At 36.4% G+C, this 21,958-nt stretch overlaps 1 protein-coding gene across 1 annotated transcript; it reads right to left on the bottom strand.

Annotated features, from left to right (window-relative positions):
• Nucleotides 1–18,203: 18,203 nt before the first annotated feature.
• Nucleotides 18,204–18,944, bottom strand: LOC145679829 (uncharacterized). The gene has a single exon (XM_081750353.1). The coding sequence runs from the start codon at nucleotides 18,942–18,944 to the stop codon at nucleotides 18,204–18,206; it is 741 nt and encodes a 246-aa protein (XP_081606479.1).
• Between the last annotated feature and the right edge of the window lie 3,014 nt (nucleotides 18,945–21,958).

Here is a 21,958-nt window from a genome sequence, read left to right as displayed (position 1 = left end):
AGTTGGATTAATGGCAACATGAGTTGACATTGAGTGTATTGAATAAGCGAGAAGTTTTCCTGCATTTGGATTGTAAAAAATATATATCTGCAATTGTAAACAATCAGGACTTTAGACAACAATCGAAAACGGTCAGGACAGTAGTTGGATCGTGATCACTTCAGCAACATATTTTCCAATACCACCACTCACCCGCAGAAAGTGCTGATATGATAATGTTTTATGGTGGAGGTGATCCATCATATCTTTCTGTGTCGAGGAGAAATTATTACTGCGGATCGTTCAACGGCAGGAAAGTGGAAAGAAACGGGAGAATTCACGCACGCGAGGCTTGTTCACCACAAAAGCTCACTTGGCGCGAGCTTGGATTGAACTGAAGATCACACGAACCAGGGGCGAATCGTCCATTACTGAGCCACCACAGCCCCCTGTCATTGAACAGAATCGTGAAGGTGCATCACGGAATGCGCATCGGCTAATAAATATCGGAGACCTTATAGCTTTTACCACTAGTTTCTCAGTCTTCATAAGATAATGTAAATTTTACTTCATGAATATCTAATGAAGTATGGTACTCAACAACCAAAAATGCTCCAAATGAACACAGAAAAGCAATAGAAGTTGGATGATTGTTTCAATTTTACGCTTAATTTTAGATCAAGACTAACGAACATTTTTTGGTAGCATTGAAGGTTGTCGGCTCCAATTTGATTTTTGCGAACAGATGTGCTGCTCACAGGCAGGGATTTCCCTCTCCCCTCTCAAGACCTTTTCCAATTCATTCTCGTTCTGCCTCCAGCACTTTTTAGAGAATATTTTCAATGATCTTATCTGGAACCACTATGCCATTTATAAAAGAATTGAAAATAATTTATATTACTGTTGCTAGCCCAACATTATCTTTAAAAAAAATCTAAAATGAAGTATAAAATAAATGTAATTCGTGCTCTATTTCCACTAAACACCAACTGATGCTTCTAGAAGTAATACAAATTTTTATTGATATTTTAGATTCTTCGGACCCAAATATTAGTTCTTGCCCTTCCAGGGAAACTTCCCAGTTACTGCGCTGTCATCTTCATAGCTATATACTGTTAGTAGCCATACACTCAGCAATTATATACAGTCTGCGGAAAAATATACACAAGTATGCAATGTACTTCATTATAGCAAAGGAGACAAACTTTCTATCAAACAAAGTCGTAAAACACCGTTCATCAAAGCAAAGATGGCTCCTATACTGAGACAAACATTACTGTCTCGAGACTGCGACTGAGACTCGATGTGTCGAGACAAGACAGAGATTAATTTATAATTCTAGACGATGCCAACCCAGTCCAGGCCAAGAATATTATTGCAAGGAGTGAGTGTTTTGTATAAATCGATGTGTTTAGCAACCTTAGAAAATAATATAGAATTTCATTTTTCTAGAAACAACGGGCATAAAGTAAAATCTCGGAGATACCCTAGTATAATAATAATGGCTATAAATTTGCTTCGTATCTGTTAAGATTCTACTATACTGTAAGTAGAGTAACACAGAAATTTTACCTTTTTACATTTTTGCTTCATTTGGTGTAAAATACATAAAACTGAAACCTAGATAATATAAAATTGTTACATGATTTTCCCGGCAGAATTCTGAGCTTCTGGGGTATTTTCCATCAGGCTAACCTCTGAATTCATTCCTGTTCAGCTGTTGTACGAAGTTGCAAGTTAATGGTACATATTGATATGACGTATTCGACAATCTCTGCTTAAGAATTCGAAGGGGATATTGCCACTTACGGAGTTAGCTACAAAACGTTTAAATGTGTGGTTCCTTTTGCGGGTTTCCGCAGGAATGGAAAAAGCGTTCACATTTTATAGTTAGTATGTTCACTCATAGGGTCATTTGCCCAAGTGTCTATTTCCTTAAGTCTCGAAACCAGAGTCATTTCCTACAGTTGTTATCTTTTTTCTTAATCTGATGATCATCGACCGAAACAGAAGGGATACCTGCTGCATTCTTAGCAAATATCAGAAAGGGAGTGGGTGATATTTTGCTGCAGGCTATTATGAAATATCTCCGATAGACAGGGTTGTAGAGTGTCAGATAAAATTGTGTTGCTTTTTTAAAATATGGTAAACTATGCATAATTGTTTCAGTGTTTAAAAACGGGGTTATGAGTGCAATAAGAACATAGTTTTCCCATTGACATACAGGTTTACTAATATATAGTACATTACGAATCTATTCATAATTTAATTAGGCCCAAAAGACACATAATCACTTTTAAGAATGACTGATTCAATTCTACAGTGCAGTATTAAACTTGCCACGCTGCATATCTGAACATTAAAATAATAAATAACATGCATAATTCTTTTTACGTACATTAAGTATTATTTGTACTATATTTCAATGTAGATTTATTAATTGTAACTAACATTCTTTCTTTTAACTTCAGTAAGGTTCATACTTGCGCTTCGTGCGAGCATGTGACTAGCGTCCAATCTACGGCAGATAAACCAAAATCTGCAGGTTAACACTAACAAAGTGTTACGATACTATACGTCGGAGGTCCCTGGTTCGATTCCAACGACAGACTTTTGGATTTACGTCATCTACTTCGCTGGATTATTTTTATTTTTTTTTCTTTCCTCGGAAAGTTCAATTATGTAGTCTCAAGCTTCCTAGAAGCATATTTTTATACCTTTGTGTTTTATTAAAAGATAAGTGCAATAGCAGATTCCTTTAACCTCATATAAAGTCACTACCCTTGTTTGTTTTCCTACCTTTGTGCAACTTATCAACTTTCTACTTGTGTCTGGCTACGTTTCCATTTCTTGGCAGTGTCACTAGTCTGCGTTTGAGGACATTGCTCACATACAACTTATTTGTACATATTTCGAGCGCCAGTTAGCTCTTCTCTAGCTGACTCATTCGATTGCCTCAACTAAAAGTTATTGTCTGGTAACTACGTCAACGATTATTAAGTGTGTATTTTGTATTTTCCACTTTTCGCTGAGGTTTAGCTTTGCACTTGAAATTCCTCAGAAAGTACAATTCAGGATCAGGAGGTGAAGTCCCCAGCGTGTGAGGTCTTCGACTCTCAAACGTTTTGACTCATGTGACGTCACGAACACGGTGTTAGGAGAAGGTGAGTTATGGAGTGACCATATTTGGTATTGAGGAAATCAGGAGGTGTGGTTTGAGGCCTGAGTCCGGGAAACAAAACTGGATGGTGAGTGTTTCTCGGGGCACTTCGTTTGGAGTTGGAAGAACAGCAACGAGCCAGCGAGAGAGGGATGAGAAGAATGGAGTTACTAACTTTGAAGAAGGTACTGTATATTTCGTCGAAACAATAAGTGACTACGCCAGAGTAATTACTCTTTTACTTAATTGTCCTTACCCTATCTGCTGCACTTTTAAAAGCAAATTTGAGTATGAGTTATGATTTCTAAATACCATGAGCTACATTTCCCACATGCTTTAGTTGTAGAATTATCTTTCAGATGAGATTTAGTTTTATATTCCAGCGCTAGTTGCTGGTGGTGGAGAAGATACCCCAAAATCTAGTCATCTATCGGTCTCATAATGACCAAAGGGATAGATGAAGTCAAGCTAAACATAACTACTATTTAGTCATGTTTCATGATGGAGATGCTTTAGGTTTGATCTCTGTAGTACCTGTGCAGCTGGGTTAAAAAAAAATTGGCGTTTTCACTTTTTTTCTGACTACATTTATTTGGAGATTATTTTTATATGTGTGACTGTAAACATTGATTTTCTAAAAACACTCACTAGTACTTCCTATAGGAACAACCATACGAAAACCTTAACTTTTATACAATTTGTATTTCGGACTTCCATTCCAATTATAACCAGTCGAGCAGGTCCGGATATCATGCGTGGAAGTAGATTCACAGCATTTTATAATCATAACCATAGTCATACAGATTCCAAATCTGGGTGCCAAAAATTAATGTTTATTTCAAGTACCAGGATACAAAAACAATATTACAGCTATCTGTTTTAAACGATCCGGATTATAGGATTCACCAGTTTCTTAGCACCATTTTTACTTCCTACAGCAAGTACCTTGATTATTTCATTTGCTATAAAGAATTCGACGTATATACTTCAATTATTTATAATATTTAACTCATTCATTACTTTAAAACAGCTACGTATTGGTACATGACTGCTGAGCTTTGTATAACAATGGCTAAGAACACGTATTTAAAAACATCCATCTCGTAGTTTAAACATAAGCTGTAATATTAGCCTTCTATATTCAAGAAAATCCATGTTATTTAATAAAATAGTTATTTCATACAAACTATAACTTAATAATTTTGCATTGGGAATCATCTGGGATACGGAAGTAGGCGGGGTTAGGCTCTTAGCAATTCATATTATATTGATTGATATTTCTTGAACACATCTTACCATATACGTTAATTTACTGCACAAGAGAATATGATTATCACTATTTTATGGTATTTCACTTAGACAACACCTCAAATTGTTTTAAAAACGTCAAATTAATTCGATTTTATATTTATTAACTTTCACTGGTTTCATAGACATTCAGTGTATCTCTTTCAATTGATCAAATTTAGAAAAAGATAAAAATGCATGTATACATAATTTAAAGCACTTTCCGCCCATTGATTTATTTAGTTCCCAGAAAACTATAATTTATCGACTCGTTTTAATGAAATTTTAGTTGAAAATTGATAATAACATTTTAAAATTAGTAACAATAAGCTAAAAATTAAATGAACAAATATTTAGAATGAAATAAAACAATCAATAATTACAATGTCAAGCAAAACAAATAAGATTTGAAACGATCGGTTTTCAGATCGTTACATATGTTGCGTTACTTTGCTGAGGACAATATGTTTTTATCTGATTTTTGTGATGATTTAGATGCTACTGAATTTTTTGAGCCGATTATTACATCATCTCCGGGTCGCATACTTTTTACGCGACAATGTTTTGATAAGATTAAAAAGCAATTACAATTTACGCATTCGCTTTCGAATATTGACACTGTTTCTTCATTAGATTCTGACAGGTTTGAGTTTACTGTAGACATGGCTGTTGGGGGAAATCAGGATAATATTGGCATTTTGAGTCATATCTTTCGTCCAGAACCATTTTTTGGACGTATGGGCGATGATATTGTTCGCTATATCGATCAATTTGAAGTATTGGCTCAGGTAAATAATTGGACAGACGTAAAGAAAAAATGGATTCTGGGTTCGCTTTTAAAGGGGTCAGCAGCCTATTGGTTTGACACTACGTAACACAAGCAGATTTTCCGGAGTTGTCATACGAGCAGTTTAAACAGAAGTTAATAGCTGCTTTCAAGGACGCGCTTTTGCCTCAACTTACAGAACAGGAAATGCGGATGCGAGAAGAAAATGAGGGAGAGAGTATTCTATCATACGTTTACGCCAAGCGTAATTTAATTTTATGTAACGATAAGGACGCGCCAGTAGCTAAGCAAGTGCAGTTAATAATCGATGGATTATCTCCGGAGTATATGAGATTGGCAATAAAAAAACAATATGTTACTGTTGAAGCTTTAGTGCAAGATTTGTTGGACGAGGAGAAGGCACGCGTGTTGTTGGAAAGAAAAGCAATTGAAAAGCTGATTAAGAAAAATCCGTTATTAGCAAATTCTCAGTTAATGCAATGTAATCCACCTGAGAATACTCAAGTTCAATCGGCTTCTGTTCCGCAAAGTCAGCTTTCCCAGGCTGTAGTACGGACTTTACCCTCTCAAGCTACGAATACACAGGAAACTGATCAGGTTAAAGATCAGCTGGCTGCTATACAAAAGCAATTAACGCAATTGTCTTTGCAAGCAGAAAATAAGAGGGCAGACGATCAACGTTCGTTTTCGAGACGTAATACTAATAATAACAATAGTAATAACAATTATGGACGTAATTATAATAGACGGGGCAATGGCCAACGGTTTCAGCAAAATCGTTCCCGGGGTGGTCAGAATAACAATGCAGGGAATAGGACACAGCAGAGGGGTCCTATTATTTGTCATAAATGTGGAAAAGAAATCCATATTGCCACCCACTGTAGAAGTAATTTAAACTGATCAATAGAGTTGATGACGCAGGGCCATCAGCTCTTCAACGGCTTAAAGTCCCTATTCAGATTGATCGTGCGCTTCCTCATGTTAATGTTACTATTAATGGGAAAGAGAGTCCTTTATTATTGGATTCTGGATCACAGGTGTCTTGTATTGGTCAGGCCATGGTCCCGCGTTTTGCTAAAGTTCAAGCAACACATAGTTTTTTGAAAGGCGTGACAGGGAATACTTTGTCTGTTAACAAGATAGCTTTGGTTCGATTCAAGCTTGGATCTCAAGTTTTTTGCCATCCTTTCCGGGTTATCCCAGCGTATTCCCACCCACCCCTATTGGGGCAGGATTTTTTATTGGCCCATAAGGCAAATTTAAATTTACATGATTTATGTTTGGAAGTTACGCGGTTTGGTAGGATTCCTAAATTTACTCTGCCCACGGACAGTACAGTTAATTCTGTGTCTAACGAATTTGCAACGCTCGTATCTCCTGTGTATAAGGTTTTTTCGTCTGTTTGGTTGCCCCCACGTTCGCGAACATGTATTAAAGTGAAGAAATGTTTTGATTTATTGGGAAATAGAGATTATTTGGTACCTAATAAGTTCGTAGTGGGTGCTGTACATGTTTTATTAAGAGATACTGTGGTTGACAGCGTAAATTCACATATTTTGGTTTCGAATCCTACTGACAAGCAATTTTTGCTATGGAAGAATAAAGTTTTAGGGCATGCTGTTCTGAATAGGGATGAACATTTTTGTAGTAATGTTACAGAACATACTGGTCTTCAAAAGACTCAATCTGATAAATTTGATTGTACCAGGGTGGATGTGAACCCTGAACTCTCTGAACATGACAGACAACGATTTTATGATTTAGTTACGGAGTACAGAGATGTGTTTAGTTGGTCCCCGGACGATTTTTCAAAGGCACGGGACTATGTTCACGAATTTCAGTTAAAGGATGAAGACCCAGTATACATCTGCCAGTTTCCCATCCCGTTCCATCTTCGTGATGCTGTTCACGAGCAAGTTGAACAGTTACTTAAACAAAACGTCATTCGTCCTTGTCATAGTAGTTACAATAATCTCATCATATTAGTTAAGAAAAAAAATGGATCTTGGAGGTTCGTGGCAGATATGAGATTTACGAATGCTAAGATAAGGCCTATTAATTTTCCTGTACCACCAATTCAGGATATATTAGTGCGTTCTAGTGGTAAAAACCTCATTTGTTCGACAGATCTTTCGCAAGGATTCTTCCAAGTGCCTTTGTCTGAAAAAAGTCAATTAGTAACTGCTTTTCCAGTTCCTGGACTTAAGCAATACTGTTTCACTTCCATTCCTATGGGAGGAGTTACTTCTCCAGCGGCGTTAAATGATTTAATGAAACTAACACTAGAAGGATTAGATGAAAATAAAGTATTTTATTATCTCGATGATATTTTGTGGTCAGACGATACGATAGATGGCATTATTAATACAACACGTGAACTATTTGAACGATTAAGACGCAGAGGTTTGAAAATATCTCCTGAAAAAACCAAATTAGGCCATTTTTCATTGGAAATATTGGGTCACCGCGTCTCTAAGCGTGGTATTTCTATTTCTGAACGTATTACTGAATCGATTCAAAATTATAGACGTCCAAGAACACAAAAACAATTGAAAAGTTTTTTAGGGTTCTGTTCATTTGTTAGAAACCATGTTGCCAACTTTTCGTCTATAGCGGAGCCGTTACAGCGTCTCTTGAAAAAAAATGTTCCATATAAATGGACGAGTGAACAACAACAAGCTTTTGAGAAGCTCAAAGAAGTGATCTTGTCTGCGCCTACTCTTATGAAATTTCATCCAGAAAGAGACGTGTACGTCGTCACGGACGCCTCACAACGCGGTTTAACAAGGGCAGTCCTGCAACCTGAAAGTGATGAAAAAAATGCTCCTTTGGTTCCAATAGCCTACTGTTCTCGTGCTGTAGGGCCACACGAGAGATCATATCACCCATTTCATTTAGAATTAGCAGCTTTGATCTTTACGCTAAGACGCTTTAGATATTTTTTTATTAGGACGTCACTTTTATTTGCGTACCGATTGAGATCACTGTTTTTTTTACGTCAAACTAAGAATGTGGCTAAATTTTCTCGAATTCTTGCGGAGTTGGAGACCTATAATTACACTATTTCTCATATTTCGGGTGCTTCCAATAGTCTTGTAGACAGTATTAGTCGCCATGTAGATTGCACAAGAGACGAAGAGGATGAACAGAAGAATCTAGAAGATCCCCGGGTCTTTACTATAGAAGAAGATGATAAGTTAAAGGAAGAACAGCGGGAGGATTCCTGTTACAAAGATATCATTCTCTTTTTAGAAGGGAAAATACCGCAAAATTATGATATTGAACGACAGGCACTGCGATATGAGATGAAGGATGGTTTGTTGTACCGAAAACATAGACGTCCAACTGGTACACAGTGGTTGGTAGCTATTCCTGCTTCCTTACGAGAGAAAGTGTTTCAGTCAGCTCATAGTTCTTCATTGGGTAGTTCACATTTAGGATTTAAAAAAACATATAATTTGTTGTTAAATTCAGTATATTTTCCATACATGAAAAAGTTCGTCATCGAGCGATGTAGAAGCTGTCAGGTCTGCCAACGTTTCAAAAAGGTACCGGGTTCGCCTCCTGGTGTTTTACAAACTATGCCTAGCGTGCCTCCTTTCTTTCGTATTGGTATTGATGTAGCTGGGAGGTATTCTGATGCCAATATTCTGCGGCACAAATATTTAGCAATCGCAATAGTAACGGCTACGTTGGGTGAACAGACAGCCGCTGCTTTGGCAGATTTTTTGTACAATCATGTAATTTTACGCTTTGGTCTGTTCAAAGAAGTGATTTTAGATATGTCTACGGCGTTTACTAGTTCTTTGTTTCAAGAACTATGTAATATTTTAGATATTAGAATGAACTTTGTTAATCCTTACTTTCACCAGACCAATGGTCTTGTTGAGACTTCTGTCCGCCATATTGAAGCACTATTGAAAAGGAAAGTGGATCCTAACAATCATGGTAGTTGGGTGGATCACGTGCCAGCCGTCACTTTTGCCCATAATATCAGTGTGAACCATTCCACGTCATTTAGCCCATTTAAACTGTTACACGGAGTGGATCCTTATTTAGAACACCAGGCTATCATTAATGGACCGTGTGTACACAGTGTGAATCAAGAGCGTCTAGCCACTCTTGTTGACATTAGAGAACAGGCTCAGGATAAACTTTTTAATCGATTTCGTACTTCAGAGAGATCTTACAATAAACATCATAGATCCGTACAGTTCACGGAAGGACAGCGTGTATGGATTTTTGACCCTTCAAGACGGAGAGGTAATGCCAAAGCATTTTCAGGATTATTTTTTGGACCTGCTGTTATTGTACGAAAAGATTATGAAAATGCTTATTTTGTGAAATACAAAACTTCAAAGGGAAGAGAAAAAATTGAGTCGATTGCCATTACTAGACTTAAACCGTATTACCCAAATGTAACCCCAGAACCGATGACAGGCGAGGAAGAAGAAGAAGAAATACGTGACATGCAAGTGATAAATGTTGCCAAAGATTATTCTGATCATAATATAGAGTTTAACCAGCTAACATTCACCACTGCACTCAGTGATCCCGTGGAAATTCAGCAAGTTGTGGATGTGTTGGAGCTTCCAACTTTAATGGATTCGTCTCAGAAATTAGCATACAAGAAGCCATTATATATATATAATGAGGACATTAACAGGAAAGTGAGTGTATATTATTATAATATTGCGGATCTGAAGTGTGACATCGTGGTTAATGCAGCGAATGAGACCCGTACTCCCTTGTCTGGAGTCGACGGAGCAATTCACAGAGGGGCAGGGAAGGAACTAGCTGAAGTTTGTAAAAAGCTAGGTTCGTTAAAACCTGGTGAAGCTAAGATATCTTCGGCTTTTAATTTACCAGCGGAATATGTGTTATTCACTTGCGCGCCAAGAGATAATAATAAGAGAATTTTACGACAATGTTACACGAATTGTCTACAACGCGCTTTGGAGAATAATTGTCGGACGATAGCGTTCCCTAATTTGGGGACTGGGAAATTTAATTTTGATAAGTTTCAGGCAATGGAGATTGCTTTATCCACGATTCGAAATGTTCTGGAAGCTAATTTGCAAGATTTCGATCGTATTGTGCTATGTATTTTTGATAAAGAGAACCGGAAATTATATGAAAATAATATGTTTGCTTATTTCCCAGTGCGGATTTAAAAAAAAAAGACAGTGGTTAGTAGCGCATATATGAAGGTTAGTAGAGTTCTTACAGCTATTCTTACCTACATGTATTACTAATGAGTTAAAAGGAAAAAAATCACTAATGTTTCACATATTACTGTATGGCGCACGCACAGCACTGTATCACGAACACACTCTCACTGATCACTAGTCTTCGGTTATATAGATCCTGGACGAGAAGTTTACCGTTCACTTACCTGCAAAGGAAAAAAGAAATTTAATTTGGATATTTATTATACTTTGATTTGACGTTAGTTTATTTTCTATTCAGATCATAAGCTAAAAAAATTACCAATTATGACATTTTTATACTAGCTGGTCTAGTACTTATTTTATTTATTTATTTATTTATTTTGCAATTTTAATTATGACTATTTTACTCGAGTATAATTGCGATATATATATATATATATATATATATATATATTACATGTTTACCTAATTGTGTATTTTACCCTGGTCTGTGACGTTTGAATTTCACTGAATTAAGACTTTAAACTGCAGTTTTCCTATTTTTGATATTAGTTTTCTCTATTTTGATATTAATTTCCTGATTATGACTTTTTTTTAAATCCTAATTTAGTCTATATGCGCATTCTATGATATAAGTTTTGGTTAGTTGTGTTACTAATTACAATATATACCTGTTTGACTATCGATTTTAGTGTTATTTTTATTACAATTATGTCTTTATGACTGCTACGTTATGGTTTTTAAGTAATTTCAACATTTTATGAGAAGTATAGCAGTTTAATTTAATGGTACTAAGCTGAGTTATTTTGGTTGAATGCATCTATTTGTTTTATTATTTAATGAATCAAGTTACACAATGGTAGTTAAGATACATATATATATGCATTGCATACGTTAACGCACTTGAATTTTATTTGAGTTTTGTTCTGAGTTTAATTTTATTTATTTATTTTGGGTGTTATATGTGTGTTCGTCTGTATTTTTTACAGATGATCCTGGTTTTATCCATTGCCTTTGGTACTTCTGCCAATTTTGATGTGTCGATTTCAAGTGGATTTTTTTTAATGAGTTACATGGCCACATATTATACCAATATGGTATTCCCATCATATTTAACGTAAGTTTCACTTTTCCGCAATCCCTGCCTGCGTCTTCTTTATTTAAATCATTACACTGTGCCGATAATTCTTCGTATTCTATTCAAACATGCTCTTTAGCTCATAGTCTTGACGCATTACATTCACATATAGAGAGTAATTTTTTGAAAATTAATGAACCTTATAGATACCGAGAACATTCGCGTTCTAAGAGAGGTATTGCTATTTTAGGGAATCTTTTTTCATTTTGCTGTAATGTGGCTACCCAAGGACAGTTATCGTCTTTTCAGAAGAAACAAGATAAATTAGAATCTACAGTTATTGAACTAAGACAGCAGTTACTGAGGAATTCTGTGTATATTCAGAAGGCGTCTGTTCAATTAACGAATTTCCAAGCGAAATTAGGTAAGAATTTTCAAAAGATGGAAGTTTTTTCTAAAACATTGTTGGATCAATCGAAATTTTTGGCCAGGACCTTAGAAAATTTATCAAATAAGGACCAATTGGAAGTTTTTGCGATTTTGGGTGAATTATATCAGTTATCGATGCACATTTTGAAAGTATTAGAATTTCAGCGTTATCAAACGTCCATTCAAAGCTGCCGAGCAGGGAAGTTAGATCCCGTATTGGTGCCTTATGAAGTATTGCAAGCTCAGCTTCACATTTTACAGGAATCTATAACTAAACAACGTACGATTTTGGCTATTCCTGCTGAAGATATTGATATATATTATACTTTGAAATTACTTTCGTGCACTATTACTGATAATTACATTTTTGAGCATTTTAAAGTGCCACTTAGAGAACAAGATGTGCAATTTAAATTATTTTCAGTTAAGGCCATTCCATTTGGTTATCATAACCAAACATGTTCAATTAGTATTTCACCCAGTTATGTTATCTTTCAGGGTTATATTTTAGCCCTACCAATTACTGGATCAGACCTTTTGTCATGTAATTTGCAAGTTTCACCCTTATGTTAAATCCCATCGCATGTTTCTGTGTCCTCTCATTTAGCGCAATGTTTATATAAAGGATATTTTGGTATAACTGTCCATGATATAATTTCATCTTGCTCTTATATTTGTCATGAGAATTCTCAAAGCCAATTGCTGGAATTACAACCACATACTTATGTGTTAACTCATCCGCCTGCTACGGTTCAATTAGTGACTGGTACTAACACTAAACTTATAGACATTACAGATAAAGCTAAGTATGGTTCGATTATGATTAAATTGCCTTGTGGTACGACATTAAGAGTTAATAGCCATTTGTTTGCGAAAGCCGTCTTTCCTTGTTTTCAAACGGAATTAGTTACGCCTACTGTAGTGCATTTATTTCCGGCTTTCTTGTCTGCCAATAGTTTTGTTCACCTTAATCAGAAATTTAAAACTCATGAAGTTTTCAATTCCTCAAATTTATTAAATCTCAATTGGCACTATTCTGTACCTCATCTAAATCTTTCTAGCTATTCTGTCGCTTCCGTGGTTCCCTATACTCCAATTTATTATAGAGACAATTTTATTCCTATTTTTCTCGTGGTTTGGAATATTATTTTGACATTAGCCATAGGTTACTTATTATATAAACAAGGTTTTTTCTTGTGTACTCTTTGTATGAAAGGCGCTAGAGCAGAGTCTATATCTTTGGATCAGGATGTGTTGTGGATCATTGTTCATATTGTGGAAATTTTATTACTGTTGTTAGCAGTTTTTTGTTATTTAAATTTTTAAGCAACGCCCCATGTTACGTCGAAATCCTAAAGTTTTTAGAAGTGCTAGCCTGCCTCCACCCCCTCCACCAACTACTAGTGAAAGCAATAGAACTAACGTTCATCCTTCGCCTTCAGTTTCTTATTTACATGACTATATAACATATTATTGATATTTATTGGAACTTACTGCAACTTGGGATTAGGTATTATTATTAGAGAGATATTTATAGGCGTTGATATAATAACTTTGTATTAACATTGTACAGTTGTATTGCGACATACATATTTTAAGAATTCGTAGTGGTATATGATGCATCAGTATTTTGATTATATTATTTGAAGGATATTGAGATTATAGTTACCTTTTGGAAATCCTTGGATGCATTGAAGCCTACGTCCCATTGCTGGATTCAAGTAGTATTTCTGGAAAGAGAAGAAAAATGTAGACGTGGAGTAGTATCATCTTTATTGTATATGCATATTTTGTATAGACTTTGAATTTAATGTGATTAGAAGAAACAAAGATATTTATTAAGAATAATACTACATAATTTGTATGCTACGACAGACCGTATTTTATTTACATTATAGACTGTGATTTTATTAGTGTTTAAACTTCTACCTCTGACTACGAACATACTTTTCACTTCCAATGCTTCGTCTGGACTTATTTTGCCTTTCTGATATGGATTACAATTGAGAAATCTACGCCTCAGCCTTGCTATTGGACATGGAAGTTTCTCGCCTAGTGGATTTGACTTATTGTGATCTTCGATCCTGCCGACTGGTTGTTGTTACGTCGCCCCGAGCAGTGGTTTCACCTTGGATATTTCACCTGGACATCTTCACTTATAGGCCGCGTTAGGTTAGGAGTAGTTTGGTGGTGGTCTGTCGTGTCCTATTTTTCTTGTCGGCAAGTGCGAATATGGACCGCGATAAGTCAATTTCTACGGACACCGTGAAGATTAAATCCTTCATGGTTCAATTTTCTTAAGATAAATAGGACCACTCTTTGTCCCCCGGTTTTGTTCCGCCAACATTCTGTGCTATTCTATGGGTAGTTACCTAGTAATGCGTAAATTATTAAGCTTTGTCTTCCATTAGAGTGAGATCTACATTAGAGACTTCACATTGTGGATTATTTATTTCATTCTATATTTAAAAAAAACTTTAGTGCAAGGCTGATTGGATTTCAATTAATTAATTTCTTTTATTATTACTGCCCTTCGTTTGCTGTATACTATTATTAACTTTTGTTTAAGTAAGGAAAGTCAAACATAATAGAAATATTATCATTATTTTTCTTTTTAAGTTTGCTTGTGCTTTACACATTTTTATACCGGGTTTGTTTCCGTTTACTTTGGCTTATTTATTATTCCATCCATATCAATTTCTTTTTTTTTCCTACTTCAAGACTATACATATATTTATAGTATAATATTGTTTTTTTTGTTGTTGTATATTTGTAGGACTTACCTTAAATTATTTTTATTTTTCTCTCCCAATTTTTTTTAACTTTCCTTTGTTTTTTGTTTTCGCTGCTGTATGAGAGATGTCGCCACTTTCGCTTATTTGAGAACTTGTCGCCTGCCTGGATGCATGGATTCGTCGTCCGTTACCGCCTATGCCATCTAGTGTTTTTTATCTTAACTTCGAAGTCCTCACTAAGTATGCCTTTAGGTTTGTTTTTTTTCTATTTTTTGAATATTGAGAAAAATATGAATGTATACTTACATGTGTTTTTTAAGTTTCTTTTAGATGCCGATGATTGTTCTAGATCTTCCATGTATTCAGCTCTTAGACTCAATCATCTTGTTTGCGGGGAGGGCATGTTACGATACTATACGTCGGAGGTCCCTGGTTCGATTCCAACGACAGACTTTTGGATTTACGTCATCTACTTCGCTGGATTATTTTTATTTTTTTTCTTTCCTCGGAAAGTTCAATTATGTAGTCTCAAGCTTCCTAGAAGCATATTTTTATACCTTTGTGTTTTATTAAAAGATAAGTGCAATAGCAGATTTCTTTAACCTCATATAAAGTCACTACCCTTGTTTGTTTTCCTACCTTTGTGCAACTTATCAACTTTCTACTTGTGTCTGGCTACGTTTCCATTTCTTGGCAGTGTCACTAGTCTGCGTTTGAGGACATTGCTCACATACAACTTATTTGTACATATTTCGAGCGCCAGTTAGCTCTTCTCTAGCTGACTCATTCGATTGCCTCAACTAAAAGTTATTGTCTGGTAACTACGTCAACGATTATTAAGTGTGTATTTTGTATTTTCCACTTTTCGCTGAGGTTTAGCTTTGCACTTGAAATTCCTCAGAAAGTACAATTCAGGATCAGGAGGTGAAGTCCCCAGCGTGTGAGGTCTTCGACTCTCAAACGTTTTGACTCATGTGACGTCACGAACACGGTGTTAGGAGAAGGTGAGTTATGGAGTGACCATATTTGGTATTGAGGAAATCAGGAGGTGTGGTTTGAGGCCTGAGTCCGGGAAACAAAACTGGATGGTGAGTGTTTCTCGGGGCACTTCGTTTGGAGTTGGAAGAACAGCAACGAGCCAGCGAGAGAGGGATGAGAAGAATGGAGTTACTAACATTGAAGAAGGTACTGTATATTTCGTCGAAACAATAAGTGACTGCGCCAGAGTAATTACTCTTTTACTTAATTGTCCTTACCCTATCTGCTGCACTTTTAAAAGCAAATTTGAGTATGAGTTATGATTTCTAAATACCATGAGCTACATTTCCCACATGCTTTAGTTGTAGAATTATCTTTCAGATGAGATTTAGTTTTATATTCCAGCGCTAGTTGCTGGTGGTGGAGAAGATACCCCAAAATCTAGTCATCTATCGATCTCATAATGACCAAAGGGATAGATGAAGTCAAGCTAAACATAACTACTATTTAGTCATGTTTCAAAAGGAATTTACTATCATTTTTTCGAAATAATTAAGCTTAGTTCAAATACTACTTCTAGACTGAAACAATACACGGATACAACGCACTCAGAACTGTTCTAGTGCACACATTCATTTATTTCTCAGCAAAGGGAAAATTGCATTTGTTTTTTGCTTAATAAGTACAATATACAAGGGCGAGTCAAAAGTTATCTACACTTTTGTCATAACTTTTCTTACATTGCGCACTTTGTCTTCTGTCCTCGCATACTTTGTTGTAATACTGTTGTTGTAATGCTGTAAAAGTATGATCTTAATTCCTCCATTTTTCTTCCTTCTGTTGCAGATATACCACGGTTGCTCCATTAGAAGTTTGCACCCAAGAGGAACAACGAGCAGTGATCCGAGTCCTCTGGTCGGAGGCAGTGGCGTCTCGTGGAATTTAAAAGTGGTGGGGCACATCCAAAATACCTACATACCAGGGCGTCATGTAAATATATATATATATATATATATATATATATATATATATATATATATATATATATATATATATATGTATATATATATAACATTAATAATCTACTATAGTAAAAATAGTAAAATACTAATTAAAATTTTTATTATGACGGCGGATAGTCTTGCCTCCCGTCCTCCCACCATAATTTGAAATAATTTATTGCTACATACTAGGATAACATTAAACGCCAAACAAAGCAAAGCTTACCTTTATTTTTTGTATATCAGTTCCAGTCTTCTATTTTTGGCTGTAGAAAACTCCTCTATCACACGCTTATTGAAGTCCGGAATGGCGTTTACCATGTTCTTCTTTATTGATAGCATGGCCAGTGCGTTCAACCTCTCGTTATTCATGGAATTCCGCAAGAATGTTTTTATTCTATTGAGGGTAGAGAAGGATCGTTCGGTTTCCACAGTCGTCATTGGAATCGTCACTATTATTTTTAGCACTAGCACACACTCGCAGAATGTTCCAAACATGTTATTATCATGGAAAAATTGTAGAAGGAGCGTTGCACCAGAAGCACAACGTACAGTGAAACCTGTCTATGTTGGCCACCATCGATTCCATTGAAACGTGGCCAACTTAGACAGGTGGCCAACTTACAGAAAATAAGTATGATTCGTGTATTTTTGAACAGGATTTCTAGTATTACTTGAATGTAAAATTTTAATAAGCAATGGTACATCAGATACTATATGTAGAGTAATCATAACAATATACAGTACTAGAGAAAATTACAGTATGTTTAATGAGTTATAAGTATTTCCTTCGGAACAAAAGATGTTTTTACAAAATCTTACGGGAATTCATATATCAAAACCGCCGCTACCTATCGACAAGCCATCAGGTTCCAATAGTTGTTAATTGAGATGGTTAGCTTTAATCTTGAGAATTATTCGGAATTACTAAAACTCCACACTGATTAAAGAAACCGGTAAGTTCTTATAGCTAATGGTGTTACCAAAACAGACAGGGCAAACAAATACGTACAACCGTTTCCTGAATTCCTGTACGAGCTTTTTCTTATTCACATCTTCCTTCACCACCCCTTTATGACGGTGTTCTGGCCATTGACCTCCAAAAACAAATCTTGGGAGTTCGTGCTTCTTTGTCTCCAGTCACAAATACAAAATATCTGCATCTAATATGAGTTAAGAAAAATAACAAAACGGTATTTTGCGTGTCCAAGATACGTAGGTAAATTTATCATTATCATCATATCATAAACATTTCGTCAATGTGGCCAACTTCCAAGATAGACAGGTGGCCAACCTATAATGAATTGCAGAGTAATAAGTAATGTATGTCTTATGGAAAAATGCAGGTTCAAGAAAAAACAGGCCAAGATTTCTGGTGGCACACTTACAGAGGTGGCCAAGTTGACAGGTTTTACTGTATATCTTCACGACTGTACAATACTTCCAATTCAGTTCGCAATCTCGGACCATTTATTCTAGGATAGACTTTCAAAGTTGTTTGAAAGTCGCTCTCGGGGAAATAATTTAAGTACTGGGGAAATTTGTCAGTCAAGAATAGCTTAGAGGCACACAAATGATCGGAAAACTGGAATCTATCATTAATGCTGCTTGTTTGTAATCATATCACAAACTTCCAGAGCTGCCAATCTATTGCTGTCAGTATTACTATGTTGAACGCATTGTCGTTTCTTCAGTGGCTCATTAGTGTCATTTACGTCATTACTGTCATTTTCGTATTGTTTTCGAACACTACGTATTTCACTAACGAAATGTTTGACAGATATACTGATTTTAACAGCATCTGTGTCTTTCTTCTGAATGCAATCAAAGAAAATAGCGACGTGCGGCATGATTTTGTTATAAAAGGTTAGCCAATAAATGAACTGAGGATCCTGCAATGTTCGTACAAACCCCGTTGCTTCGGCAGAGGATTTTCTGTCATTCGTTTCGGTGTTTCTTATATGTTCGAAACATTTAAGCAAATTATCTTTTTGCTCAAAAACAGTGTTAACTGTATGGTACTGAAAATACCATCTTGTCGGCGGTACACTACCTAGCTTCTTTTGAGCATATTCTATTAGATAATTCATTCTTTTCGGAGACCTGGAAAAGAATGTCCCTATGCCTTGCAAATCTTGAAAAAATATTCTACTATGAAAGCAAGACGATGTCGCGCTTTGAAGAATAAGATTTCCTTGATGCGCGTAACAATGAATTAAGTTTGCTTGCGGATACTTATCTTTGATCAAGCACTGCATCCCACCTTTCTGTCTACTCATAACGGAAGCTCCATCATATGTTTGACATATTAGCTTCTCGGGAGATTTTTCTATTCCCATTTCACTTAACTAACCTAAAATCGTTGCTGCTAAGCCGCTAGCAGTTCTGTCGAAAATTTCAAAATAACCCCAAAATCTTTCAAATACCTTTCCCTCAATTTGATATCTCAAAATTAAGAACAGCTGAGTTTTACAAGAATTATCTGTTGTTTCGTCAGCCTGGAGGGATAGAAAGTCAACCTCGGAAATTTCAGATACAATGTGCTTTCTACAAACAGATGAAATCGCATCCAGAAGTTCATTCCGAATAGTCTTTGATGTACCTTTAAAGATACTCTAACTTTCTAAATGATCTTTCAAAACATTGTCAATGGCTGCAGTATAATTAATGAGTCCTTGAAAAACACCTGGGTTATTTGAGTTATCTGTTTCATCATGTCCACGCAAAGCCAATTCAAATTCCCCACAAAATTTAATTGCATCAATAATGCGTGACAAAATGTAGGGGAGAGTTGTATAAAACGGGGACGGCGGTTCAAACAGGGACATGGTGTTTCTACATGATTGGCACCGCTTACACCAGCAAGGCTATGCATTATTGTTCAAGACAACGATTACACCAGTTTGGGCAGGAATAAAAACATCACTGTACAGTTAGTGTGGATGTGTATTGCTTTGAAGGTTTTGGCGAAATATTTTTCGATGTGTCGCCTTTCTACTATTTGACTTACTCCCTGATTACATGTAGAAATAAGTTTGGTAAATACACTAATGTATTCATTACATTTAAGCTACTGTTTACATGTTTCACTTATTGGGTTATATAACCTATGAGCATAGGGAAGCCATGTTTTTCCATGTATGTCACATTCTGCCAAAACGGAGACATAGAAGGTAGTACAAATTGGGGACGTCACCATTTTCGACGACATGTAACATCATAACAATTTACTTGTAGTTCGCGTATTACAGTCCGCTTGAGGCTGCGTATTACAGTCCAGCACATACTAACACTAGAAGAAAGTCTTTTTGGCCTGACACTAACCGATTTACGTTACTTGCGTTCGAGTTAACTGAAGCGAACCGTATTTCCCACTCGTTTAACAGGAACAAGAAGATTGCTGGAAAACACTGGCTTACAGTTTTCTCTGAGGCACCCTAACCTTTCTTCGCGTGATCCTGAGAAGATATCTATGGTTAGGGCAAAGGGATTTAATCGCGAGACTGTCAAAAAGTTTTTGATCTATTGGAGTCTTTTTATGAACAATATCACTTCTCTCCGAATGTTATTTATAATGTTAACGAGACAGGCACCATGATGGTACCCAATAAGCCGCCTAAAGTGCTTCCGCTCTTTGTAAAAGAAAAAAATAAATAAATAAATAAAATAAAAAAATAAAATAAAAAAAGTAGGTGCTTTGGCATCATCTGAAAAAGGGGTTTTAGTGACTACAAAAATATGTATAAACGCAACTGGTAATTTTGTGCTTGCCATATTTGTTTTCCCCAGGAAAAGGTAAAATCATATGTTGATGGTTTATTTGTTGTGTGTCACGAGAGTGGCTGGATAAATAAGGAAAATTTTTGGTTTGGTTTAATAAATATTTAGAGTTCGCAAATCCTACTTCTGAGAAACCTGTGGTACTTCTATTAGACGGTCACAATTAACGTTGTGAAGAGCTTATAATCTCCCTCTCCCCTAAACGAATGCGACCATCTGTTCCTCTCTGTGACTGTTTTTAATTCGAGGGTCTGGGACCACCTTTTTTCTGGCCCCTGAGTTTAAATTTCTGTTTTCTCGGGAACGGTAAGGGAGCAAACGGAGCTACTGCGGCGCAAATGGGAGCAAACGAAGTACAAACGAATGCCACCATCCGTTTCACTCAGCGATTATTTTTAGTTGGGGGGGGGGGCTGGGACGACGTTGTTCTGGCCCTCCCACTTTAAGGTTCCATTTTCTCGGGAACGGTAAGGGAGAAAACGGAGCTACTGCGGAGCAAATGGGAGCAAACGAAGTACAAACGAATGCGACCATCTGTTCCTCTCTGTGACTGTTTTTAATTCGAGGGTCTGGGACCACCTTTTTCTGGCCCCTCAGTTTAAATTTCTATTTTCTCGGGAACGGTAATGGAGCAAACGGAGCTACTGCGGAGTTAATGGGAACAAACGAAGTGCAAACGAATGTCACTATCCGTTCCTCTCTGCTATTGGGTGGGGGGCTGGGACCATGTTGTTCTGGCCCCCCACTTTAAATTTCATTTTTTTCGGAAACGGTAAAGGAACAAACGCAAAAACTGCGGAGCAAATGGGAGCAAACGAAGTACAAACGAATGCCACCATTCGTTTCTCTCAGCGATTATTTTTAGTTGGGTGAGGGGCTGGGACGACGTTGTTCTGCCCCCCCCCCCCACACTTTAAGGTTCCATTTTCTCGGGAACGATAAGGGAGCAAACGGAGCTACTGCGGAGCAAATGGGAGCAAACGAAGTACAAACGATTGAAATTGTTTTCGAAGAATTGTGTGATGGTGGGGGGGCCAGGACTACGCACGCTGGAATAAGCGCTAATAAGACCATACTTTAGTTGCCATGTTAGAACAATTGTTAAGATGGGGGGAAAGAAAAGAAAGGGAAAAAAATACTGCAACAGTAAACGACTACTAAATTTCTAACAGAAAACAGAGTGACCATTCTCTTGAATCCTGCCAACGTTGAAGATCAGTAGCGTGATATTCAGGGACGTATTTAACATTTTTGCCGCCTTCGAGTCATTATAAAAATGCCGCCCCATCAGTAACAATAAATTAAATATAATACCAGTATAGAAATTCTGAGAAAGTCGTTGATTATGAAACCAAGTTGATGAGATCAGCCAAGTTCAAGAATAGTAATACGACATTGAAACATTCAAATTCCTTGCGTTGGCGACTCGGTTGATATGTTTGAAAACTGTAGATAATTCTGGAAGTTAATCAACAATGGAAATGTTTTGAAATTACGATAAAAGAATAAGGTGTCAGCAATGCGAGAGGGGAAATAATGGATGTAAATCAATAACAAAAATGTTAATTACTTA

Source organism: Thermobia domestica, chromosome 1 (genome assembly GCF_964235325.1).
Source record: "Thermobia domestica chromosome 1, izTheDome1.hap1.1, whole genome shotgun sequence".
Lineage (NCBI taxonomy): Eukaryota > Metazoa > Arthropoda > Insecta > Zygentoma > Lepismatidae > Thermobia > Thermobia domestica.
The sequence above is the reverse complement of the archived record's forward strand: the minus strand, read 5'-3'. Positions and strand labels throughout refer to the sequence as shown.

Excerpts from the sequence above, each read along its gene's own strand:
- LOC145679829 (XM_081750353.1), bottom strand. The coding sequence starts at position 18,944 with ATGGGAATAGAAAAATCTCCCGAGAAGCTAATATGTCAAACATATGAT.